We start from the raw sequence: 27,371 nt of genomic DNA, 5'->3' as shown, positions 1-27,371 counted from the left end.
TGACGGGCTGTCCCAATGCTATACTCGGCCAGTGTGACACATGGCCCTTCAGGAGAAGCTGCCTTAGCCCAGGGGCTCACGAAGAGATGAGGCACCTCCTTAGGACCCCGGAGCTTCAATCTGCGAGTCTCCTTTGACTAGAGAAGCTGGGCTTTGAACTGTGGGCTCAAGGCAGAGTGGGGGCTGGGGAGAGAGGCGGGAATGGTTGGGGGAGGGCCCTCCTAGGCCCTCAGACTTCATCTTTGGTTCTGTTTCCATCTTCCCTAGCCCCGGCCCTCACTTCGGGCCATTTGCTCCTGCCTACCACTTGCCTCACCCTTGGGGTTATGTTGGGGGACAGCCACACAGAGGGAGCAGGAGGCAGGGATGGAGGGAGATGGAGAGGGGGAGGAAAAGGATGAGAAGTTGGTGCTCCCCTGAACGGCTAGGGGTGGGGAGTCGGGTGCTAGGCCTGGCTCACTGGGCGCTGTGACCTCTGCTTCCACCATGTTGCTGTCCTGGATGGTCACAGTGGTCTCCTAACACATCTCTCTCCTTCCTCATGCCTCTCTGTTACGACGCTTTGAAAGCATAGTCACATCACCTCCCGACTCCTGCTTCAAACCCTCTGGTGGATCCCCACCACACTTGGCATAGAAGCCAGACTCTCACTTTGGCCTTTAGGTCTTCACGGTTTACAAGGTCATCTCCAAGTTCATTGGCTATCTCTCACCCCTGCGTTCTCCACTCCAGCCATGCAGGCTCTTGCTGTCTTGAAAACCCTCACCAAGTGCACTCCCACCCCAGGGCCTTTGCACTTGCTGTTCCCTCTGCCTGTAACACTCTTCTCCTTCCAGTGCATTCCCTTCTCCTCCTTTGGGTGCTCACATGGCACCTCCTTGGGGAGGCCTTCCTTGACCACCTTCTGTAAACCAGCCCCCCTCACTGACTTCACATCACCCTTTTTTCTTTAATGAAACATAATTCACATTCCATAAAATCCACCCTTTTAAAGTGTACAATTCATTGGTTTTTGGTATATTCACAGGGTTGTACAGCCATCACCACTATCTAATTCCAAACTGTTTTCATCACCCCCACAAGAAATCACGTCCCCATTAGCAGTCACTCCCCACTCCGCCTCCCCCAGCCCCTGGCAACGGCTAACCTATTTTCTGTCTCTATTGATTTGCCAATTCTGGACATTTCATACGAATGGAATCATATAATTTGTAGCCTTTTGTGTCTGGCGTCTTTAACGTAGCTTAATGTTTCTAAGGTTCATCCACATGGTAGCGTGGGGGTCAGTACTTCTTTCCTTTTTGTGGCTGAGTAATGCGGCAGGGCCTGGTGCACCACATTTTGTTTATCCATTCCCCAGTCAACGGACATTTGGGTTGTTTTCACTTTTTGGCTATTATGAATAATGCTGCTGTGAACAATAGTCTGAAAATTGGTGTGTGAAGAAGTTTTCGTAGAGTTACTGAGGAACTGCCGGACTGGTTTGCAGAGCAGCTGCGCCATCTTACACTCCCAGGGGCAACGTGTGAGCGTTCCAGTTTCTCTGCATTCTTGCCAACACTTATCTTCCTTTTAGAAATTTTTTATTCTTCTTACGCCCGTTCTGGTGGGAGAAGCGGCCCTCACCGTGGCGTGGTTTGCACTTCCCAGTGACCGGCGATGCCGAGCGTCTTTTCACGGGCTCGCCGACCGTGTGTGCATCCTCTCTGGAGACCTGCCTGTGCAAGTTCTTCCTGCGTTTTTAAACTGGGTGATTTGTCGTTTCATTGTTGGGCTGTATCTCCTTTATTTTCTTCGTCACAATTCTCACCCTCTGATGTGATTGTGCCCTTTGGTGTTTTGTTTACCTGCCCTTTTTAGTACGTAAGCCCTACGAGGTCAACGACCCTGTCTGCCCTGTTCCCCGCTGTGTCTGCAGTGCCCAGGACAGCGCCTGCTTCACAGTGAATGTTTGGTGAATGTGTGAATGAACTCCAGTGTGAAGGAGGGGTGTGATGATTCATTCATTCATTCATTCATTCAGCAGACAGGCATCTGGGAGCCTTCTGCATCCCTGTGGCTCCAATAATTCTAAGTCGGGGACCCTAACCTGGCTTTAGGGACCTCCAAAGGCTCCACTGTGACCACCAGCCCTGCAAGATTGTGCGGCCCATCTGTGATCCTGACCGCGGCTCTCATCGGCCCAGTCCCTCCCTCAGAGGGGCATGGGTGAGGATGGGGGAGGCCTGGCTGAGGTCAGGGCGCAGTGGATGAGTGCTGTAAGTTTGAGTGCATTAGCTATTCATTGCTAAGTGTTAATAACAAACCACCTACACTTAGCGGCCCAGAACGACACCCATTTGTCAGCTCAGTTTGGTGGGTCAGAAGTCCAGCAGGGTATGGCCGGGTGCTCTGGTTAGAGTCTTACAGCCGAAAATCAAGGCGTCGGCTGAGCTGCCTTCCTGGGAAGCTCCAGGGAGGAATGTGGCTGAGTTCAGCCGCCTGCAGTGGCAGCACTGAGGTCCTCACCTCCTTGCCTGCTGTCAGCTGAGGTCCCCTCACAGCTCTCGAGGCCACCCGCGTTCCTTGTCACGTGACCTTCTCCGTCTCCCTGTGCCGAATCCTTCTCGTGCTTTGAATGTCTTTTGTCAGGAAGGGGCCTGTCCCTGTTAGGTCAGCCCACTAAGGAGAATGCTTTTCTCTTGAAGTCACTTGTGCCATCCGTCTCCGACTCAACAGAGGGGACTGTGCAAGGGTGTGGGCTGTACGAGTCATCCTAGAGTTCCGCCGACCACAGCGAGCTGGAAGTACTGTTATTCTAGCCTCAGAGGAGTCCCTCTGCGTTCACAGATGATTCTGACCTTGACTATCACACACGTAACTGTCTCACCCCTGGGCTGAGCCAGCATGTACTCCTGGGACACCCCTAGAGGCTGTGGCCTGGCCTCTTGCCACCGAAGTGCCTCAGACGCTGAGCTGGCGGGGGGCATCCGGGGGGCAGTGATGAAGCAGGTGCTCCCACTGCCTTCTGCCACCTGACTGTGCTGTCCAGTCCCATCCTCTGTCTGTGGGCAGGACAGGGAGTGCGAGATGACCAAATCCCTGGCCCACGCTGGCTCAGATGGACACCTCAGTGTCCTTATGCTGTGGGGTGCTGGAAGGCTCTCCCCCCACTCCACTGGACCCCATACTCTGTGCCAGACATCAGCTGGTCCCCAGCTTCTGCTCCCACCCCCAAGTCTATTCTCTGTCCTGTACGGGAAGGATCCTGTAGAAACCAAAGCCAAACTATGTCTCTGCACTGCTCAGAACTCTCCCATGGCTCCCACCTCACTGAAGGAAAACCCTGCACGAGCCGGCCCCCGTTACCTCCCCAGCATCAACTTCCACGACTTCTCCTGTTCCCTCCGATCCTGCCACACTGACCTCCTTACTGTTCTTTGATCACACCACGTGTGATCCAACCTCAGGGCCTTTGCACCTGCTGCTCCCTCTGCCTGAAAAGCTCTGCTCCCAGATACCCCTGTGTCTCCCTCCCTCACCACCTTCAGGTCTGTCCTTACGTGTCCTCAGTGAAGCCTTCCCTGACCTCTCCATTTAAAGTCACACCCATATCACACTTTTCATCCCCTTCCTTGACTTATCGAAGAGTGATAAGTGCTGTGGCTTCTGCAGGCGACCTGGAGAGCCTCCCCTGGACCTGGGCACCATCCCCTGGTTGGGCTATGCCTTGGACTTCGGAAAGGATGCTGCCAGCTTCCTCACTAGGATGAAGGAGAAGCATGGTGACATCTTTACTGTAAGTGCCTCTTGTGCCTCCTGGGAGCGACAGGGATGAGAAACTGGGCCTCGTAGCTGGTGTCTACCAGTTCCTTCCACATCTGTCCATACGCTGATACCCTCATCCAACATCCATCCGGTGGTCCAGCCAACTTCCTATCCATGTGTCTACCCAGCTGCATATCCAGTGCTTACCCAGTGTCCATCCCTTCAGTCTCCCTCCAGCCTCTTCCACCATCCAGCTACGCAGTCGCTCAACATCTGTCCAATACTGTACCTCCACGCGGCCGACCTCACCCCATTCATTCAACTTCCATCTGTCCACCATTCATCTTCCCACCTAACACCTGTTCTTCTGCCTGTCCACCCAGCGTCTGCCCAGCACCCTTCCATCCTAGTATCCATCCAACATTCATTCATATATTGTTTCCATCAAACCTTCATCTGTCTACTCATCCACCCGCCTTTCCACATACTCATCCAACATCTGTCCGTTCATCCACTTATCCATCATCTATCCCTCCGTCTGTCTACCCATATTTACCCCACGTTCTTCCATGCATGTAACCAACATCCATCCAGCTTTCATCTGTGTGCAGTCGGCCCTCTGTGTCCATGGGTTCTGGATCTGTGGATTCACCCAACCATGGATTAAAAATACTTGAAAAAAAGGTTGCATCTATACTTAACATATATGGATGTTTTTTCTTGTCATTGTACCCTAAATAATATAGTATAATAACTACTTACATAGCATTTACATTGTACTAGGTATCATAAGTCATCTAGAGATGATTTAAATTACATGGGAGATGTGCCTAGGTTATATGCAAATACTATGCCATTTTATATCAGGGACTTGAGCATCACCGATTTTGGTATGTGTAGGAGATCCTGGAACCAACCCCCCACAAATACTGAGAAATGACTGTTCACTTTCTACCAACTTCCATTTTTCCATCTATCTACCCATCTCTCTATCCACCTACCACTCTCTACCCAACACTTAGCTATATTCAATGTCCAATGTCTGTCCACCCAATGTACATCTATGTATATCTCCATGCAGCCACCCCTCCACCATCCATTCAAACAACCGCCATCTTCCATGTATTTGTCCAACTTCCACCCAACCATCATTCATTCTTCAATCTGTTTACCCAATATCTACTTAGCATCCTGTTATCCATGTACCCAACATTCATACATACATTTAGTTTCCAACCAACCTCTAGCTGCCTTTCCATCCTTCTTTTTGTCCAACATAGATGCACTGATTTATCCTTCCATTTACCCACCCATTTAATATTCCATCCACTAGCATTTACCCAACAGTTCCCTCCCTCTTTCCCCCCCTCCTTTCCTTCCTTCCACCCATCTACAATCCATCCAGTGGCATTTACCCAATAGCATTCTTCCTTTCATTCATCTGTCCATCTTCCATCCATCCATCCATCCATCCACCCACCTGTGGTGCACACGACATCCCTCTGCTGTCTTCTGTCGGCCTTCCCTCTGGCTGCTGGACATAGGCAGTAACCAAGATAACAATGGCAGGTGCCATTGGTGGTAAAGAACACAGCCTTTGATTTTAAAAGGCCCCGAATTCCAGTCCCAGCCCTGCCACTTCTCAGCCGTGAGATCGTGGGCACATTAGTCCCTTTTCTTAGCCTTACTTTTCAGCAATAAATGGTGAGTCCCTGCCTCACAGAGTGGCCATGAGGGATAGGTAAGAGCACAGGGCCCTGGACCACTGTGAGCAGCTGCTGTTCAAAGTGACACTTCTCACTCCACCCCTGCCGACTTCTCACAGATGCTGGTGGGGGGCAGGTATGTCACCGTCCTCCTGGACCCACACTCCTACGACACGGTGGTGTGGGAGGCTCGCACCAAGCTGGACTTCCACGCCTACGCCGTCTTCCTCATGGAGAGGATTTTCGACGTGCAGCTTCCGCATTACAGCCCCAGTGATGAAAAGGCCAGGATGAAACCGTGAGTGGCCGTGCACGGCACCGTGGGCGGGCTGGGCTGGGCGACCTGCTTCTACCTGTATGGCCCAGGTCTTGGGTGGGCCATGCTGGCTCCACACCGTGTCTGGTAAAGACATTTTGTCTTGAGAACACAAACAAAAGCAAGACAAAAACAGTCCAAAAGAACTGGACTAAAAATGAACTCTTTCCCTCCCATGTCTGTGTCCTCTAGGAGGCAGCCCTAGTTTAGCAGGAAGAGACCAGGCTTTGAGTCCGTCAGACCCAGATTCAAGTCCCAGCTCCGTCTCTTCTTGGCTTTGTGACTTTGGACAAGTCACTTCCCCGCTCTGAGCCTTTATTTCCTCCTCTGCAGAGTGAAGGAGAGTAGGTGGGGGATGAATATTTTTGATCGGTACCCTGTGTCAGGCGTCACCTACCATCTCATTAGTCTTCACGACGACGCTGGAGGCTACGTCACTTACAGGATCATTTTGTAGAGCAGCACTGTGGGGCTCAGAGAAGTGACTTGCTTTAGGCCACAGAGCTAGGAGGTGGCACGGCTCCTACAGCGTAAGGAACAATGACATCCACAAGAGGACACGTGAGCACATTTACTCTGTGTTCATTCAGCAGACATCTGAGGACCTACTATGCCCTGGTCACTGTCTTAGGTGGCGGAGGGGTGCAGTGGATGCCATGTGTTTGATAGGCACACTTTCATTTCTGTTCCTTGGCCTCAGGAGGCGGGTATTTTTATCCTTATTTTGTAGGTGAGGAGACTGAGGCTCAGAGACGTGAAGTGACTTGCCCAAGGTCTACTGCTAATAAGTGGCGGGGCTGGGATTTGAACCCAGGTCTGCTGCCTTCGCAGCCCATTCACCTCCACCTGAGATACTGAGACGGATGAAACCCTGTGTCCACGTCTACAGAGTTCACGCAGGCTGGTGGTAACCCTCAGTGATCTGTCTCCGGGGAGAATAACCTCCCAGAGTTAGGGAGGGTGTCTAGAATCCTGTTTTGCAGGATAGCTAAAGCGGAGGCAAGGCCAGCATTATGAGAGGTGACGCCCCGTCTGACCCTGTCCTGTGGGACAGCTGCTAGGAGTATTTCTGAGCCTGAGTGTCCTGGATCCCGCCATTCCAGGGGACCCTGGGCTGGATCAGCAACAGGAATCCACAGCTCACTATATCCTACTCCCCCACCCACTGGAATTCTGCCCCAAGAATTTTTGGAAATTTCTCACAAGCTGGCATGGTGTCTTCTGGACGTAGCTGCCACATCTGTTGAGGGCCACTGTCTCTGTTGAGGACTAGTGATTGGAGTGGGGTGGGGAGAACAGCTGGGTGGTGGTGAATCGCAATGCCAGCTCTCACTTTTTGGGGAGCTTGCACATTTTTAGTGTCCCTAGGCACCATGCCAAGCCCCTAACATTGTTCCTGCTTGAACCATGTTCCTGCTTGAACACCCCAAAGTCGTCATTACCAGGGAGTTCATGGACTCCCTCTGCAGGCTTTCGCCTCATGAATTATCCAGGCACCCAGGGGCTTACTCAATTTAAAGCTGTCCATCCTGCTTCCCAACAGCAGGTGGTGACAGAACCTGCTGTCATGCGCAGGTAGCGCACCTGATCAGTACACCCCTGCTGTTCTTGCTGCTGCCACAAGGTGTCGCTGTTGCACACTGGCTGTGCGCGGCCCGGCCCCGTGCACGCCGTTCACTTGCTGCAGGGGTGCCCTTGCTGGTCTAGATCCCTCCATTAGGAGCAGAGGGGCTTGGACTTAGACACAGATCCCCCTTTCTTGGCTTCTAGCCAAACCCTCAGTCATGGCCCGATATGGACCTTGTAGCGTGGAGGCTCAGTACGGGGGGCTCTGGCTTCTGCCACACACACCCCCAGAGTGGTTGTCTCCTCCGACTCTTAGGTCCACATGAGGCCAGGTCACCAGCACAGATTCCCTTGTCCTCATGTCAGGCTCACTAGGGGTCATGCCTTAGTAGCAGTCCTCAGTCAGGGGACACCATAACTCTCCAAACAGCTCTTCCTATCTTTTTGATTTCAGGGAGAAATGAGTTACTTTTTAGTTCCTTCTCTTCCAGAAGGCTGTGGGTCCCTCACCCAAGCTTGTGTGCCCCAGGTAGGGACAGACCACCCTAGTTGAGAGTTCAGACTCTGGAGTTGGGCAGACCTGGGTTTCAGTCTCAGTTATACCACTTACTGCCTGTGTGACCTTGGGTGAGTCAATTTCCTCTCTGTTCCTGAGTTTCTCCATCTGTAAAATGGGTGTCAGAATAGTAAGTATTATTCCTAGGTTGGTCATCAGGTAAAATGAGATCATTGTGCTTAGCACAATAAGTGGTAACTGCCATTGTTGTTGACGACGATAGTTATAATAATATCATCTTGTTTAAGCCAGTCTCCCACGGGGCCCCATTGCCAATGGGGAGCTTGAGCTACGGCATCCTGAGAGTTGGGGAGGAGGAGCCTGTGGGTGGATGTTTCCCTTTGGAAGCCAAACTCTCACACTTTGTCCCCTGCCTCAGGACTCTCCTGCACAGAGAGCTGCAGACGCTCACGGAAGCCATGTATACCAACCTCCGCACCGTCCTGCTAGGCGATGCCAGCGAAGCAGGCAGTGGCTGGCATGAGATGGGTCTCCTCGATTTCTCCTACAGCCTCCTGCTCAGGTGAGCCTGGGCGGGGCCCAGCGCCTGGCCGTGTGTCACCACGAGCGGTGGCCACGGGGGCCGGGAAGACCTTGTGGGTGGGGAAGCAGTTTGGGACACCCAAAGCAAAGACTTCAGGGAAGTCATTGTACACCTGGGACCCCAAGTGTTCACCTGACCCAGCCCAGAAGCTGTTAAAGGAGACACGGGCTGAAAATGGGGCCTTGTGGGTCACCCAGAGAAGTAGCAGAGCATGACTTCAGAGACATCTCATCCTGTGGCTTCCAGACTTTGGGATTTCATAGACCAGAAGAACAGAATGTTTAGGAGACCAACCCAGGACCTTAACATCTTATCAGACCGTGTAAACTCCTGTTAAAAACTGCACAACCGAATGTTCCTTCCTTCAGCAGTGTCGGGCACTATTTCCAGGCTCTGGGGATACAGCAGGAACAGGACAGATGAAGTCCCCAAACTCACACAGCTGACACTCAGTGGGCGAGACAGACTATGGTTATGTCAGAGGGGGATAAACACGAGAGAGATCCACAGATGGGGTGACAGCATCTGGGGGGGGGCTTTTAGCCAGACTGATGAGGGAGGGGCTCTCTGAGGATCTGGTTTCAGAGCCAAGAGGTAGCTATCAGGTACCCACCATGCCACCATTCTAGGCAGAGGACACAGCAGTGCCAGGGCTTGGCAAAAGGGCCAGGGTGGCCGGAGCACCGTGAGCTGTGGAGGGAAGGTGGAGATGAGGTCAGAGAAGTTGGCAGAACCAGGTCTCACAGAGTCTCACGGCTGTGGAAGGCTCTGGAATGTATTCTGAGTAAGATGGGTGACATCAGGGGTTTGAGCAGGGCACAGCATGATCCGACTTAGGAGTTTTGAAGCCCCTTTGGCTGCTGGGTGTTGGCCTGAGAGGGGGCAGGAGGACCCATCAGGAGGCTGCCGTAGCCACTAGGGGAGAGGAAGGCAGAGGCCGGGGAGGTGGTGAGAGTGCGGGCAGCTGTTGGAGGCAGAGCCGACAGGCCCTGCTGAAAGATTTGGCTGGGTCAGGGGTTGGGGGGCGTGGCGTGGGCGGTGGGGGGGAAGAGGATGTTAAGGATAGCTCCTTGATTTTTAGTGGTATTGTCAATCCACCAGCGTTTGTAAACGAAAGGGCATTTCAACCCCTCCAAAACATTGCAGGAACATAGTTTCAGGATAAGGGGCAGCCACTCGTTGATATGCGTGGGCATGTGGGTCTGTTTACCACTCAGTGTGCCCATGTGTAGACTGAGTGTGTGCCAACTCGTTTAATGCTCACAGCGGCTCTGGGAGGCTAGTACTTTACCTGCCCCATTTGACAGATGGGAAAACTGAGACCACGGGAGCCTAAGCCATCTGCCCAGAGGCCCACACTGGGGCCCTGGCAGGGCTGGCTCCAGAGCCTACACTCTCAGCCACCACCCTCGCGTGTCAATGGTCCCATTCTTCTGAGTTTGCCCTGGCGTGGGGCAAACACCGTCCAGGGCTGTAATTGGTCTGGGTGGAGCAGGTCTGGCCACCTGTCACGGTGTGATGGGGACTGAGGGCTGGAGAGAGGCGGCTGAAACTACCCAGCAAGTTCACGGTAGGGCAACCCCAAGGCCTCCTGGCTCCTGCCACCCTGTGTCCCCGTGGGGCGAAGAAGTCAGAGAGGAAGCAGTGGGGCTGGGGGAGACAAGGGGCAGTGTGGCAGCTGGGACCGTTGAGGCCTTGTGGTGCCACAGGCACAGTGCAGGGAGAGTGTGAAGTCGATCTGGCCCTGCAGATCCAGACCTGTGTCCCCAGGGCCTGAGGCCTGGGCTGCAGCTCCTGCCTCCTGGCCATCTGTCGCCCTGAGATAGGGAGGGAGGGGCCAGTGGGTGGCAGGGAACCCGATGTGGAGGTGCAGGTTCATGCAGCTCGAACTGTGAGGTGACACCTCTCAAACCCTCCAACCTGTCCCGTTGGCCTCACTCAGAGTCATACCGAAGTCCTACTCTGTCCTCATCCTGTGACCCTGGCCTCTTCTCCTCACACCATCCTCCTCGCTGCCCCTTGAACAGGCCAGATGCACCCCCCGTGGGGCCTTTGCAGTTTCTGTTCCCTTGCCTGGGAATGCTGTTCCCCCATGTCTGTGCGGCTCCCGCCTCACTTCCTTCAAGCCTCATCTCGAGTGCTGCCTGCCCGGGGCCCTTCTTGACACCCCTAGCATGACAGCCCTCTCCTGCGACCAGCTTGGTCCAGCTTCAGTTTCTCTGTGGCACCCAGCACCGCCTGTGGGTCATGTGTGTATTTACACAGGTGATTGTCGCCTGCGGCCGCGTTACTTTAATCTGGAGGTGCCGTAGGAAGGGCCTTCACTACAGTGGGAAACTTCGTGGTCCTCTGGGTTTATTTTGGAGTTTTTTTTTTAATTGCAATTTTAGGTAGAAATACATGTACAGGGAAATAGTTCTCCGTGTTAGGAAAAACAATAGTGCAGTTGGGGTGGTAAATGACAACTAATGTTTGGCTGTGGTGTCATGGGGACCACGGGGCCCTGTGAGACCACAGCGGCCTGGCACGTGTGTGTCTCTCTGAGAGGGGCGGCCGGGGCTCTGCTCCTGCCCGGGGCTGCTGGGTGGGACTGCGGGCCCCGGGGGGCCAGGTTGCTTGTTCAAGTTGAGATGAGCAGGGAATGCAGATTCTGCCTGAGTTTCCCCAAACGTCTGAAGGTAGGTTCAGTTTGTTTTTAGGAAAACTCTATTCACACACACAAAAATAAGTAAATAAATAAATAAATAAACCTGTTTGTGGACTGCGTCCAGTTCAGGGGCTGCACCTTTATAACTTCTGCCTTAAGGAAACCGAGGGCGTCGGTCTGCAGAGGAGGGGCCCAGACCTTCTGGGCCGGGGCAGAGGCTCGAGCAGGGCCAACAGCTTAGACTCTGGAAGGAGCATTTCAGCTCCTCTGAAGGGAGGATGGCTTTCTCTTAGTCCGTGGGACGGGCAGGTCATGAGCTCTGCATCCCTGGGGTGTGGAAGCCTCGGCTGGATGAGGGGAGGTGAGCAGGATGTGGGGGGAAGGAGGGACAGTGGCCTGAATGACTCTGAGATCAGAATCCTGGTGACCCCATAATTTTCTCCCAAGATCAGTGTTCTCAGGATTAATTTCTACCTGTCCATCCATCCCTTCATTCGTCCATCCATCTATCTACCTATGCATCCATCCACCCCTCCCTCCATCCTTCTACCCATCCACCTATCCATTCATCTGCCCACTCATCCCTCCATCCCCCATCCCTCCCTCCATCCATCTATCCACATATCCATTCACCCATTTCTTCATCTACCCATCCATCCTTCTATCCACTTACCCATCCATCCTTCTGCCCACCCATCCCTCCATCCCTCCATCCCTCCATCCCTCCCTGCAGTACTTGCTGAGGGCCTGCAACATGCCTGCACTTGCTGATCGCTCTACCTCGAACCCTGCCTCTGGTCTTCCCACAGCTGCTCCTTCTCATCCTTCAGGAGTCAGCCTCAGTGAGCCCCTCCTCACCATGCAACGTCAGGGTGCCCGGCCTGCTGCCCGGCTTTGTGTCTGACGGTGCCACTGGGCACCAGCTGCACGTTACTCGTTCTACTCATTTTTCTTGTCTGTGATCTGTCTCCCTGTGCTGAGGACAGGGAGTTTTGTCTGTTTTATTCCCTGCTGACTCCCAGTACCCAGAACAGTCCCTGGTGCACAGTAGGACTGGGTGCTCAGTAGGTGCATGAATGAAGAGAAGCTGCCATGGGTGGGTTTGGCTGTGAGTGTCCAAGGAGGACCCCTGACCTGCTGTTTGTCACCCCCAGAGCCGGCTACCTGACTCTTTATGGAATTGAGGCATTGCCACGCACACCTCAGAGCCAGGCCCAGGACCGTGTCCACTCAGCTGACGTCTTCCACACCTTCCGCCAGCTCGACCTGCTGCTCCCCAAACTGGCTCGTGGCTCCCTGTCAGTGGGTGAGCACCATGAGGGTCCCAGTGGGCGGTTGGGAGGATGGGAAGAGTCAGAGGGGGAGTCCAAGCTCAAGGTGAAAGATCAGAGGCAACACAGGAGGAAGGACGTCCTAATGCCCAGGGAGGCAGTAAGAGCCCCATCACTGGGGGTATGCAAGAGCACAATAATAGGGCGGCAGGGCTTGCACCAGAGCTCGAGTTCCTGGTGAAAATTCTGATTCAGTACGTCTGGAGTGGGGCCTGAGAATCTTTGTGGTGTATGTTCCTTTTCTTGTTTTAAGATTCAAGTTGCTTTTAAAAATTTTACAAGTAGTTCATATTTGTTATAAAAAATTCAAGTCATATAGAATAATTTAGAGAGAATGACGAAAGGGTTCTCCACTTTCTTCCCGTGCTCAATCCACCACTTCCCTTCACAGAGGTAGCCACTATCGTTAGCTTGGAGTATATCCTGGCAGAGCTTTCTCTAAGCACACACACACAGAGAATTGCGTGTTGTTTTATTGTTTTCTATTTTTAAGGATTTTTCTTTCTTTTTAAACTAAGGTATAATTTGTATACAGGAAAGCACACACATCCTAAATGTGCAGCTGAGAGGTAGAGCTAAACAGTTTATGCCCTTTGCACCTAATATTCACCTCGGAAGTAGCCACTGTACTGGTTTCTTTCACCTCTGATTAGTTTTACCTGTTCTTGAACTTCCTGTAAATGGAGTCATACAGTATGTGCCCTTTTGTGTCTGGCTTCTTTTACTGAAACTTAACGTCTGGGAGATTAATCCAGGTTGTTATATGTATCAATAGTTTGTTCTTTTTTATTGCTGTATAGTGTTTCACCAGAGTAATAGACCACTGTTTATCTCTCCAGTCCCCAGTTTGTAGACGTTCGAGTAGTCCCCAGTTTGGGGCTGTTATGAATTAGGCGGTTGTGAACATTCTCATATGTGCCTTTCAGTGTACACATGCCCTCGTTTGTCTTTGCTGTTGGCCCTGTGTGTTCATGACATAGACGTGTCACGCTGGAAGAGCTGTTCTGCCACTTGGAGCTTTCACTGACCTCCACGTCTAGAGCATTTCCACGTCAGTTTGTACAAATCCACCTCGTTTGTTTTTGTGGTTGCAGAGGGGACTCGGTGTTGGTAAAGGAGCCCCCCGGCTGACTCAGTGTGCAGGGGCCATGGGCACCACTGGGCCGCACTATCCCCTGGGCCGTGTGTCTCACACTTCCCTGATGGGCAGAATCCTCTTGGGCCTTTGTTGATAATACAGGTCCCTGAGCCCCATCCTGGTCCATTTGGAGCCAAATCTCCAGGGAAGGGCCTAGAAACAAAACGAAAAAATCCCAGACATCTTTCTAGCCCTTGCATGGCTGTTCTAGTATTTAGTCAACCATCTCCCTCTGGTGGATATCTATTTACTTTCTTTCTGTTTTTCTTTCTGCCTGCCTGTCTTTCTTAATTTTTTTTAAAAACATTTCATCGTACTTGTATCTGTTCTACCATCTGCTGATTTTATTTCTCTCTGACAGTATCCTGCAAGTGGGCTTGCTGGGTCAAAGGCTACACACATTAAAATTTTTATCAGCTTCTTCTACATCATTTCTAAAACCACAGAGCAATTCCTGTGCCTGCCCAAGGGGAAGAGTCTGCCCCACCAGATGTTATCAGTCTTTGCACTTGTTTGCCAATCTGATGGGCAGAGGCAGTAACTTACGGTTTCAATTTGCATTTTCCCGCGGCCTTGCCAATGAGCAGTCATCAGCCTTTAAATCCTTGGCGATCTGATGGGCAAGAGGAGCATCTGGCTCCATGCAGTGTTTCCCTGGCTTCTGTGCTGAAACATCTTTTTGTGTTTCACTAGCCATTTGCATTTCCTCCTTGTGAGCTGCCTATTCCTGTCCCTTTTTAGAGGCAACTCATTATCCTATCAAATCCTGCCGTCAGTGCTGGGAGGTTGGTAGCCCCATACCCACTTTGCACATAAGGAACTGGAGCTCAGAGAGGTGAGATCACTCACTTCTCACTTCTAGACACACAGCTAGTAGGTGGCACAGCCAGCAAAATGGAAACTTGGTCTGATTGCAAAATCCTGTACATAAAGCACCTGCCACATCCTAGCACTCACGGTTTCTCCAGGAGAAAAGTGGGTTTCTCTACTGCCCCTTCCTCTATACAGATGCTCCAGGAGAGTGTGGGTAAATGCAGAGGGACCCTCCATCATTCTGGGAGCAGCCCGGGGCTGGGTGCTGGGAGGATGCATTTCCCCGTGCGAGCAGCAGGTGGCGATGTTGGAGGACAGTTTCTCATCTTAGTCGGGGGCCAGAGGCGTGTGGGCAAAGCGGCTCTCAGACCTTGTGGGGAGATGTGTGAAGCAGCACAGCCTCTTTTGCAGAACGTACCAAAATATAAAATGCAACATTTGATCCCGTACTTCCACTTGTGGGAATGTATCCTACAGAAACGCTTGCACATGTACATAAAGATATTCAGTGTCACATTGCTTGTAATAGCAAATGCTAGAAACAATTTCAGTGTCTACCAGTAGAGGTGGATTAAATAAATTATGCATTCATATAAAGGCAAACTATGCAACTGTAAAACAGGATGGGATATACCATATAGGATGAAATCCACTATTACAAAAAAAGAGGGTGCAAAACATCATTGTATGCCACCATTAGTGTATTTATTGAAACATGGGAGTATGTGTAGATTTTTGCCTTCCGGCTGACATGGGGTGGAGAGAACATTACTTTTGTAGTATGCCCATTTGAACTCTTAGAGATTCCTTTTCTTTTTATTATTTTTTACCATGTACATGCATTATTCCTCCTTTACTTTTAAAAGTATAAACATATTTTAAAAGACAATTGACCCTTTGGGGATGCATAGACCGTTGAGTTGGTGCTTCTCATACAGAAGGGAGCTGGGGGCAGGGGACAGTTAAATAGAGCCTCAAGCTAAGCACAGTACTTCTTTCTGGAACACTCATTTTAATGTATCGTTTTGGGGGGCTGTTTTATTTGAATATTGTTTTGGGAGACAGGGCATTCTTCTATCAGAGAATCGCAGAGTCTGATGTAAAACTCTAATGCATTTAAAAGGCCTTGAGGGCCTATAGGAGTTTTCAAGGAAACACTTGAGAGGTACTCAAGCCAGGGCCCTCATTTTATGGATGGGGAAATGGAGGCCCAGAGATGAGCAGGCCTCAGCCAAGGCCACACAGCATGAGGAGTCTGGGATTGAAACCTACTTCTGCCATCTCCAGGCCACCAGTCACATGGGCCATGGGCCTGGCAGCTCTGATTCACGGCATTGCGTCCTTGCACTGAGGCTGAGAAATCATACCTTGTTTTTTTTTTTTTTTATTTCATCTTATTATGGAGGATACAGAATTTCAGGTTACATACGTTGCCCATGTACCGCCTGTCCCCCCCAAGTCAAAGCTCCAGGTGTGTCCGTTCCCCAGTCATACCTTGTTAAGAGTGGCAAGAATGTAGCAAGTACTACTCACCACACTCCTGCCAATAGCAAGTGTGTTCTGTGTTTGATCTTTTTCAGTCCTGCTACTGATCCTATGAGCTAGGTTGCCCCCATTTTACAGATGGGGGAAATTGAAGCTCAGAGATTCAAAATGATTTGCCCAAGATCATCCTGCTAGGAAGGGCAAAGCTGGGATTTCAACGTGGCTCTCTCTGGCTTCAAACTTGATGCTCTTTATTTCACAATTTATTATTATTTCTTCATTATAGAAGCAATACGTGAACACATTCCCCTTGGACCAATAATTTGCTAACATCCATCAGGTTTTGTTATGTAATAATATAGCTAACATTTATGAGGCCTGTGCCAGGCGTTCCCCTCCCCCCACCCCGTGCTTTAGAAGCTAATGAATTCAATCCATACGTCACCCTGTGTGGTGGCTTCTCCTATTATCCCAGTGGACAGGTGAGAAAACTCAGGTGCTGAGAGGTGTGGTCAGGCACTGACCTTGTTTAAGGTCGGCACTCTCCTTGAGGGTGTGGCTCCTTAACTGGGCTCCCTTGACTCTTTAAAAAAAAAAAATCAAATATTACAGAAAAGGGAGGTTCTTTTTTGACCACATTCCCTCTAAATTTATCCTTGCTATCGGTTTGGTTTTATCCTTCGAAACCAGTGCTGTCATGTAGAAACAGAATGCGAACCACATATGTAGTTTTCAATTTTCTGTTAGACACGCTAACAGAAAGAAAAACAAAGAGGTGAAATCAGATTTAATAATATATTTTATTTAACCCAATATATGTAAAATATTAGCATTTTAACATGTGACCCATATAAAAGTTATTAATGAGATATTGCATGTTTTGTTTCTCACGTTAAGACTTTGGAATCCAGTGTATGCCTCACACTCACGTCTGCATTTGGGGACAGCCACATTTGAAACGCTCAGCAGCCCCCCGTGGCTGTGGCTGCCACGTTGGACAGAGCAGCGCCAGGCCTTTCCGCACGAATTAAAACACATCCTCAGCCCAAGTTCTACTCTGGACCCAAATACACAGCCAGCCCCCGTTTTCCCAGTGTGAAAGTTTTTAAAATTTTCTCTTGTTTTGGTTTTTTTTTTTTTTTTTGTCAACCTAAATACTGAAATAATTAGGGCTGGAAATGAAATGTTAATAGTTACGTTTCTCCTTATCGATTTTGGTGAATATCGATAGTGAATCCCCCACATTGTATAAACTACCCATTTAGAGCTTTGGCTGCCTTCCTGTGGTCACATTTCAGGAGTTGGTTTTATCCAGACCCCACCTCTGGGAGTGGGTCCAGGAAGGGGGAGTGCTGCTCAGTGTTGAGTGCTCCTTCCCCTGCTACTTAAAGAAACGCCATTCGGCTAATGCGTATTATTGAGCACCTGCTGTGGCCAGGTGCCGGGAACTAGAGGTGAGTAAGACAGACAAAGCTCCCACTTACGGGAGACAAGGCCCCTTGCTGCTTTCTACTGGGGGTGAGACAGATGACAGGCAAGGGTGTCTTTCTCCCCTGCAGGAACTCCCCACCCCCATGAAGTGACACTCAAAGACCCGTGGCCTCATGGGAGGTCAGGGCTGGGTGGCCCTTGGGGGGAGGGTGAATCTGTAACCCAGCCCCCACCCTCTCTATGCTCTGTCCCTACAGGGGATAAGGACCGTGCGTGCAGCATCAAAGGTCACCTGTGGAAGCTGCTGTCCCCAGCCAGGCTGGCCACACGGGCCCACCGGAGCAAATGGCTGGAGAGTTACCTGCAGCACCTGGAGGAAATGGGCGTGTCAGAGGAGATGCAGGCACGGGCCCTGGTGCTGCAGCTCTGGGCCACACAGGTGGGCATGTGTGCAGGTGTGTGCAGGTGTGGCTGTGCATATGAGTACATCTGCGTGTTTATGTGCTGTCAGGCACATGCAGACACGTGTGGGTGTGATACCGGTGTATGTGCATGGGGGTGTGCACGTGTGTGCACATGTGCAGTATGCAAGTGACTGTGCATGTAGGTGTGCATGTGTGAGTGTGTGCACACGCGTCCGGCTCTCCCACTCACCCCGACTTCCTCTACTGTCAAATAGCATCATGAACGGGATATTCATTATTTTTTTTTTTTTAATTTTTAATTTTTTTGAGACAGAGTCTCACTCTGTTGCCCCAGTTAGAGTGCCGTGGCATCAGCCTAGCTCACAGCAACCTCAGACTCCTGGGCTCAAGCGATCCTCCTGCCTCAGCCTCCCGAGGAGCTGGGACTACAGGCATGCGCCACCATGCCCGGCTAATTTTTCTGTATATATTTTTAGCTGTCCATATAATTTCTTTCTATTTTTAGTAGAGACGGGGTCTTGCTCTTGCTCAGGCTGATCTCGACCTCCTGAGCTCAAACAATCTGCCCGCCTCGGCCTCCCAGAGTGCTAGGATTACAGGCGTGAGCCACCGCGCTCGGCCAGTATTCTTTTTTTCAATTTGGAAAAATGTCAAGCAAAAGCTTTATAAATAGTTTAGTGGACTCCTATATATACTTCACCTTGATTCCCCAATTTTTAACAATTTACCACATTTGCTTTCTCTCTACCCACCACTGACATTATTTTATTGAGATCATTTGCAGATAAGCTGCAGACACCAGGACTCTTTACCCCTAATTACTTGAGTGTGCGTCGCCTCGGAGCAAGAACGTCTCCTGCATGGCCACGGTACAGTAGCCAAGTTCAGGACGGTTAGCCCAGATACATGATCATTATCTAATTAACAGCCCATATTCCAGTTTTGCTGCTTGTCCCAATAACGTCCTTTATGGCCTGTCTTGGTCCAGCATCCAAGCCGGGTCACATATTGCATTTACTCTTTCTGCCTCTACAGTTTTCTTTAATCTGGCCCAGTTTCTGTGCCTGTCCTTGTTTTTCATGACTTTGACATTTTTTGAAGTGTGCAAATAAATTATTTTGAAGAATCATTTAAAAGTTCCTTTGAGAGGCTGGGTGTGGCACCATGCCCCTGTAGGTAGTCCCAGTTACTCAGGAGGCTGAGGTGGGAGAATTGCTTGAGCCCAGAAGTTCCAAGACCAGCCTGAGCAATGTAGCAAGACCCCATCTCTAAAAAAAAAAACCCACTGAGTACGCACCATAGACCTCAAAAATCCTGCTTTCTGTTTTTTACGTTTTAGTTGGAAGGGAGGGGAAGCAGGGGGCAGATAGTCAAGGAAACATACACAGGCAATTTTAGATGCTGATGTGCAGGATAGAATGGGGCTGTGGATAGATTCTGGGGCCTTCCATAGGCAGGGTGGTCAGGGAGGCCTTTCTGAGGAGAAGTCATGATCTGAGCCCTAGATGACAAGAAAGCTAGATTCAGGGACTTGGGGAGATGGGGGGGGATAGAGTATTCCAAAGAAGGGAAACAGTAAGTGCAAAGGCCCTGGCATTGCATCACGCAATCCCAATTGTTTGGGCAACAGCCAGGAGTCACGTGTGGCTGCAGCAGAGTGAGGGAGAGGGTGAGGGACCAAGGGAAGAGGCACGGAGGGCCTGGTGGGTCCTAGTGAGTGAGGACGTGGGGTTTTTCTCCAGGTGAGGTGGGAGCCCTTGCAGAGTTCTGAGCAGAGGAGAGACAGGATCTTGGGGGCAAGGGCAGAAGCAGGGGCAGTAAAGAGGAGATGGAGGTGGCAGAATCAGGTGGTGGCCATGGAGGTAACAGGGAGGTGGGTAGATCTTAGAGACTTTGAGAAGGCAGAGCCGATGGGTTTGGTAATGGACCAGATGTTGGCGTGAGAGAAAGAGGACAGCCTTGGGTGCCGCAGGTGCCCAGGCCCGGTTCTTGCCCTCAGCCCTGACCCTGACCTGTGGCCCCTTCTCTTGGCCCCACTTGGGCCATGACAGTTGCACAGGCTGACATTTCTGCTTGCTCTTCCATCGACTTGCAGCTTATTTTTAGTTTCCTCTCAGGGCCATTAACTGTCCTTGCAGGCAGAGGCTGGCAAGGGCTAGGGGCTGGGTTTAATCAGCAGGTGGTCCCCATTAGTGCCTAATAACATATTTATGGGCAGAGATGACTTGGCGCTCCAAACTGTCCCCAGAACCCCTTGCGGAAAGGACCTCTGTCAGCAGAACTGGACGCTGGCTGGGGGGCTTGAGTGACAGAAAGTCCAGGGAACAGCCTTTGGCAGGGCCAGGAGAGCTGGGCAGGAGCTGGGGGGAGGGTGTCCTCTGAGGCTGAGTTGTTGGCAGCGTGCAGAGTTCAGGCAAGTAGGAAACCCTGCGAGGGTCCCGAGGGCAGAGCCAGAGCCCATGGAGCCCAGTGGTCTCAGGCACAGGTTCTCTGACTTCCGGCCTGGATTCGAATCCTGACTTTGCCACTTCCTGGCGAGTCAGTTACTTAACCTCCCAGGACCTCCGTTTACTCATCTGTGAATGGGGAACCAGCACCTTGTTCAAGGCGTGGCTGCGAGGATGAAAGGAAGCAATACGTGTGAAATTCTGTAACTGAGCCTGGCAGGGAGCAAGGGCTCAATACACGCGCCCAGCAAGTATTTACCAGGGCCCCGTGTGCGCCGCCCCTTTGCAGAAGCTGCGGTTAGAGCGGTGAGCAGAATAGACAAAATCCCTGCCCTTTCCCTGATGTTACGTAACCTCAGTGTGTCATCCAAGCCAGGAGTCAGCCCCGGGGCCTGACTGTTAACTGAAGTCCAGGCTTTATTGGGATGGCCCCAGTGTTCCATGATTCCCTCTTTCTCTCCCAGGATGCAGTCCAGGGCATCACATTGCACTTCAGATTTCTGTTTGTTTTAAGCAGATTTTATTTTTAGAACAGTTTTAGGTTCAAAATCGAAAGGAAGGTCCAGGGATTTCCCGCAAGGCCCGCCCACATCAGCATCCCCCGCCAGGATGCTATGTTCGTTACAATTTACAGCCTACATTAGCACGTCATTTTTATACTTGGGGTATTTTTTATTTTCTTTAAAATTTTTTAATCACAAAATTAAAAGACACACGATCCGTGACCGTGCCTCCCCCGCCCCCAACTGTCCTTTCTTCCGTGCCGGCTTTGTCCCCACAGCGATTCCCCTTGTGTGGTGGCAGCTCCAGGAAATTTAGCAGCCCCAGGGGAGGAGGACTTCCCTTCCCCATGCATTCTAGAACACATCCCAAGCCTGACACTGCATGGCCCAGCCCGGGTCCCATGTCCCCTCTGAGTGGACCACAGCCCCAGACAGACCGAGAGTGAAGTGGAGGTGGTTCTCGAAGGAAAGTGGGTGCTGCTACCCAGGGGCGAGGGCGCTGATGCCGGGCAGGCGGGGGCAGCAGGTGCCTGCACTCCCCCAGAGGGACCCTGTGGGCCAGAGGTGACAAGATGGTGCCCACGAATCACCAAGGGTGTGGGCCAGCCCACGGTGAGTGCCCCTGGAGGTCCACTGCCGCCACGGAAAAAGTGGAACAGCGGAAGCGCTGCAGGTCATGGAGTTTGGCCACAGTAGCAGGGAGTGAGGCTAGATGGGACATGCCTTCCTGAGTAAACTGAGGCAGGGCCCCACGAGAGAAAGCCCAACCTCCAGGCTGGTGAATTCAGGATCTTATGGTCGGGTGGGCACGTGCGCACACACACACTCACACACACGTCTTTGGGCTTGGGGCACAGTGGTCTTGGTCACCTCCCTAACTTGCCACAGCTTTTTCCTGCAAGCAAGGGTAACCCAGTGCCCGTGTGTTTGACTCCTGCTTGGTAATTAATGAGCGGTGGCCCCATCCGACCATCAGGGCAAGACAAAGTGGCCTTGGCGCTGAGCTAACCCAGTGCTGAATTATTTATCGCCCACATTCCCCGGCTGTTTGAGTGATGGACGGCAAGCGACCTTTGCTGTCTCAGCCCGACCCGAGGACTGGAGGGGCCGAGTCTTGCTTGTTCTCAGAGCCGGGAGGAGCCTGGGAGAGGGGTAACCACTTCTGAGCACCCACTCTGGTTTCAGTGGACCCTTGCAGCCAGCCCCGGAGTGGGCTGTGTTATCCCCATTTTACCGAGGACGGTCCTGAGACACAGAGGGGACAGGGACTTGCCCAGCGTTGCAGGAAGTGGGGAGGTGGGATTTGAACCAGCTCTGCCTGGTCTCAGCCCAGGGCTCTTCCCGCCCACCTCCCACTGTCTTGGAGCCCACCCCCGACACAAAAGGACACAGAAGTTTATTTGACAAATATCAGTGCCGGGCAGTGGGCAGCAGCCAGGGAGCACTTCGTTTTCCTTCTTGGTAACAGGCCTGACACCGGCCGGCTTGCTGGAAACACTGAGCGCGGGAATGTGGTGCCTCCTTGATGCCGAATTCATGGGGCTAAAGCAAAAGCAGACAAATCCTTCTCGCCCTCCTCCAATGCTCTGGTGCATTTCTTTATAGCCTTTCCCTGCATATTTTTCTTCTGCAGTTAAGATCATGCAGTTCCTGTAATTCAGCCTTTTGTTTGCTTTAACGCTGTGTCACAAGCATTTCTCATCTCCCTGGAGTCACTATAGAAATCGTTCAGATCCCTTCTGTTTCACTTAAAATTAGTGTATCCACTAAAAAAAATTCGAGCAGTTTAAAAGGGTCTATGCAAGGAATAACCAGTCTCCCACTCCCCGTCCTCCGATCCTCCCAGCTTCTGTTCCAGCAGTGACCTTGTGCCTCTCAGAGACGGCCTGTGCTTCTACGCATACAGTCAGTCCTCTTCACACAAACACGATGCAGCGCGCCGAGGCCCGTCCTGCACCCTGCTGTTTGCATGCGTCCATGCTCTTGGCTGTGGTCCCGTATCAGTGCGCACAGAGCCGGCTTCTCTATAACGACTTCCTGTGTCATCATCCTGTGGATGGGTCATCATGTGTCTCTGGTCTCCTAGCGATAGACACTGAGGTTGCTTCCAGTGCTTTGCTCTTACGTCAGCAGCGCAGTAAATATCCCTGTGCATGTCCTTTTGCCCGTGTGCAGCTATGTCTGCAATGAATCATGTTTACCCATGGCTGGGCAAGCGTGGTATTTAGTGGCGATTTAATATGCCATTATTATGATTGAATAGGACATTTATAGTAGACAAAAATCTTTCCCCAAATGGAGGTTAGTTGCTATTCCATGCATGCCTGGATCCCTAAAGTGGGCCCTATATACATTTCAGACGCATGTTGAACAGCTGAGGCACAAATGTGTATGAAAATTTTCAGCCAAGGCTGAAGGCTTGGGACAAGAAATTCTATCCATTTTCCTAATTGTTTATCTATTGGAAAGTTTTAAATAATTTTTGTTCAGGCCAGGCACTGTGGCTCACACCTATAATCCCAGCACTTTGGGAGGCTGAGGTGGGAGGATGGCTTGAGGCCAGGAGTTCAAGACCAGCCTAGGAAACATAGTGAGACCATGTCTCTACCAAAAAATTAAAAAATTAGCCAGGCATGGTGGCACATGCCTGTAGTCCCAGCTACTCAGAAGGCTGAGGCAGGAGGATCGCTTGAGCCCAGGAGTTGGAGGCTGCAGTGAGCTATGATTGCAGCACTGCACTCCAGCCTGGGCAATGGAATGAGACCCTGTCTCCAAAAACAAAAATTTGTTCAAGAAATTAATGGCTCTCGGCCGGGCGCGGTGGCTCACGCCTGTAATCCTAGCACTCTGGGAGGCCGAGGTGGGCGGATCGTTTGAGCTCAGGAGTTCGAGACCAGCCTGAGCAAGAGCGAGACCCCATCTCTACTAAAAAATAGAAAGAAATTATATGGACAGCTAAAAATATATATAAAAAAAAATTAGCCGGGCATGGTGGTGCATGCCTGTAGTCCCAGCTACTCGGGAGGCTGAGACAGGAGGATCGCTTGAGCTCAGGAGTTTGAGGTTGCTGTGAGCTAGGCTGACGCCACGGCACTCACTCTAGCCTGGGCAACAGAGTGAGACTCTGTCTCAAAAAAAAAAAAAAAAAAAAGAAATTAATGGCTCTCACAGTCATCATTGATTATTGCTGTGTACTTTATTGTACACATACACTGTGTACTTTAAATGATATGTATTGTTATGTTATGTGTACAAAACACACATTTATTCTTCAAGTGAGGATAGAATTTAACTTACGAAGCATATAAGGAAATACTGCATCCCAAACTACAATAAGAATGATTATATTTAGAAGCAAATCCTTAGGTATTGTACCAGTTAGTTATTGTTGTGTAACAAACATCCACAAAAATTCAGAGGCTTACAACAGTGAGCATTTATTTAACTCAGGTCTGTGGGTCTGGCTGTCTAAATGGGGCTCAGCAGGGTGGTTCAGCTCTGCTCCATGAGCCTCTCATCCTCCTCGTGGGGCCGGTGGGCTCTCTGGGCAAGTGGAAACACACAGGGTTTCTTAAGGCCTATGCTTAGAGCTGTTGTCCTGTCAATTTCGCCTCATTCTATTGGCCAGCGCAAGTCCATGGCTGAGCCGAAATTCAAGGGGCAGGGGAAATGCACACTGCCTCTTTAGTGGGAGGAACTGCGAAGTCACATGGTAAGGAGTGTGGACATGGGGAATGGTGAAGACTCAGGCCAGTGGTGCAGGGCAGGCGTCCCCAGATACTAACAGTAGTCTTAATTGACACACCCTGTTCTTATTACTGACAATTTTTTGCTGATTAGTTATCACGATTACCTGTGTGATCTCAGATCAGTGACCTTGCTCATGGTCAGAGATGTCAGGAGTGGCCTTGATGTAGGTATTGGGCCAGGCCAAAGCCACAGAGCAGGTTTGGCCGTGTCCTGAGGCTGAAGATAGGCACAGGTCATGCCAGATGTCTGGCAGGGGAGAGAGCCCAGGCCCGCTGGTTCCTACGCCTGGGCCAGGGCTGTGTCCCTGGCATAGACCAGTCAGCTCCGCCCTCTCGGTGGTGTAACAGGGGCTCCTTCTCATTGCAGGGGAATATGGGTCCCGCTGCCTTCTGGCTCCTGCTCTTCCTTCTCAAGAATCCGGAGGCCCTGGCTGCCGTCCGCGGAGAGCTCGAGCAGATCCTCTGGCAGGCGGAGCAGCCTGTCTCGCAGATGACCACCCTCCCACAGAAGGTTTTGGACAGCACGCCTGTGCTTGGTGAGATGTCGGACCCTCCAAGATAGCCCCTAAGACCAGGTCATCATGGGCTCCCCCAAGCCCCACCCCCTGAACATGGGCTCCTGTCCTCCAGGGTCCGTCAATGTCCTCTGACCTAGGGTTTCCCTGAGCCTCCCATCTTTGTAACCTGGCATCTCCATGCCCCCGTCTCAGCTGCCCAAGACTCATGGTCTCGGTAGGAGAGTTTTGATAGCAAGTGACAGAAAACCTAACTTAAATTGGCTAAAGTGGAAAGCGGATTTTATTTGGCACAGGTAACTAAACAGTCCAGAGGGACTGGTTTCAGGCACAGGTGGATCCAGGTGCTTTAACAATGTCATCAGGACTACTCAGTCCCTCTCCATCTCTCATCCCCGTTTCCCACTGGGTTGGCTTCAGTCTCGGGCTAGCAAGATGGCTGCCAGCAGCTCAAGGCCGACTTGCTCTTGGCTCTGTGGGGCTGTGCCTTTCTGACTACATTCCCACCAATAGTCCCAAGACTGTATCTCATTGGCCCTCTTTGGGTCTGTGCCCATCCTGAAACAATCACAGGGCTCAGAAAGATGCTCTGATTGGCCAGTTACAGCCCAATCCCAGGAGTTGAGTGTAGAATCCACAGCCCAACCCCTGAGAGTGGGAGAGGGTGGACCCTAGAGGAAAACCAGGGGAATATGTGCTGGGTAGGCGGAAACAGATATTGATGGCCACACTCTCTCCCCAGCCTTATGATATTTGTGTAGCTCCCACCTCCCCTCACAGCTTTCTCTTGGAGTCACACCCAGATCCCCTCACATTCAAGGATCTCTGAGAGATGACAGAGATCATATCTCATCATCTAGCCTTTTTCACCTTGCTGTGTGACTGTGGGCAAGGCATGTACCCTCTCTGAGCCTCTTCATCTTCCTTTGTAAAATGAGAGCCGGGGTGGCACTTGAGTGGGTGAGAGGACAGCCTGTTGACCCTTCCTGCATCCACCCCCTGCAGACAGCGTGCTGAGTGAGAGTCTCAGGCTCACGGCTGCGCCCTTTATCACCCGAGAGGTTGTGGCGGACCTGGCCATGCCCATGGCAGATGGGCGAGAATTCAACCTGCGACGTGGAGACCGCCTCCTTCTCTTCCCTTTCCTGAGTCCCCAGAAAGACCCAGAAATCTACACAGACCCGGAGGTAAATGGCAGGGGTGCCTGGTCATACTGGGGACTGTGGGGGAAAATCAACGACTTCAGGATCTGCCAGATGTTGGCCGCAGCCCGGCCTTGCCCCTAGTTTGCTGGCCCAGATTGCTTCTCCTGCCGGTGTCTGCATCCTCACCTGTGAAATGGACCTTGTTACAGTACCTGCCTCACAGGGTTGTTGGGAAGATTAAATGAGATCGTGAAAGAAAAGGCTTTCACGGTGCCTGGTACACGCAGAGTGCTTTGTAAGCAATAGCTGAGCGATTTTCCTTTTTTTCAAAATGTTATAAATGTCAGTTCCCCAACACTTTTCCGTCTCCCCCAGCTTTGAGGTGGGGCAAACTTTCCCAATTGCTAACAGGTTGAGTGCTTATTTGTGTGCCAGGCCCATGCTTCATTCTCATTCATCCATTCATTCGTCCACCCACTTATGCATCCACCATCCATCCATCCACCCATCTACCCAGCCATCTAGCTATCTATTCATCCACCCATCTACCCACCAATCTAGCCATTCATTCATCTACCTATCCTTCCATCCACCCATCTATCCACTCATCTACCCATCCATCCATCTGTCCATCTATCCATCCATCCATCTGTCCATCTACCCATCCTTCCATCTATCATTCTATCCGCTGTTCCATTCACCTATCCTTCTACTCATCTTTCACTCAGCACCTATTCCATGCGGAGCCCTGTGTGCTCAGATACAGTCCTTGCCTTACCAGAGTACAGTGTAACCAAAGGAAATTGGCATTCCTTTTTTAAAAAAATTATTTTAGGGCCGGGCGCGGTGGCTCACGCCTGTAATCCTAGCACTCTGGGAGGCCGAGGCGGGTGGATCACTCAAGGTCAGGAGTTCGAGACCAGCCTGAGCAAGAGCGAGACCCCGTCTCTACTAAAAATAGAAAGAAATTATCTGGCCAACTAAAATATATATAGAAAAAATTAGCCGGGCATGGTGGCGCATGCCTGTAGTCCCAGCTACTCGGGAGGCTGAGGCAGTTGGATCGCTTAAGCCCAGGAGTTTGAGGTTGCTGTGAGCTAGGCTGATGCCACGGCACTCACTCTAGCCCGGGCAACAAAGCAAGACTCTGTCTCAAAAAAAAAAAATTATTTTAATTTGTTTTACATTACAAAAGTAATATATACTTATGAAATAGAAACATAGAGAAATATATATTTAAAAGCAAAAAAAAAAAAAGTTCCCCTCCTCTTCAGTTTCTGAGTTCCCTAACCATTGTTGGGAGTGTA

At 51.1% G+C, this 27,371-nt stretch overlaps 1 protein-coding gene across 1 annotated transcript in view; it reads left to right on the top strand.

The window, feature by feature from the left end:
* PTGIS (prostaglandin I2 synthase) overlaps positions 1 to 27,371 on the top strand; it is a 37,845-nt gene that overhangs the window by 5,763 nt on the left and 4,711 nt on the right. The window contains exons 2-8 of the mRNA XM_069495713.1: positions 3,655 to 3,778; positions 5,573 to 5,751; positions 8,271 to 8,414; positions 12,237 to 12,388; positions 17,538 to 17,719; positions 24,772 to 24,940; positions 25,925 to 26,106. Coding sequence (XP_069351814.1) covers positions 3,655 to 3,778; positions 5,573 to 5,751; positions 8,271 to 8,414; positions 12,237 to 12,388; positions 17,538 to 17,719; positions 24,772 to 24,940; positions 25,925 to 26,106 — 1,132 coding nt within the window. The remainder of the gene's footprint in view (positions 1 to 3,654; positions 3,779 to 5,572; positions 5,752 to 8,270; positions 8,415 to 12,236; positions 12,389 to 17,537; positions 17,720 to 24,771; positions 24,941 to 25,924; positions 26,107 to 27,371) is intronic.

This window comes from Eulemur rufifrons, chromosome 20 (genome assembly GCF_041146395.1).
Source record: "Eulemur rufifrons isolate Redbay chromosome 20, OSU_ERuf_1, whole genome shotgun sequence".
In the NCBI taxonomy this organism is placed as follows: domain Eukaryota; kingdom Metazoa; phylum Chordata; class Mammalia; order Primates; family Lemuridae; genus Eulemur; species Eulemur rufifrons.
The sequence above is the reverse complement of the archived record's forward strand: the minus strand, read 5'-3'. Positions and strand labels throughout refer to the sequence as shown.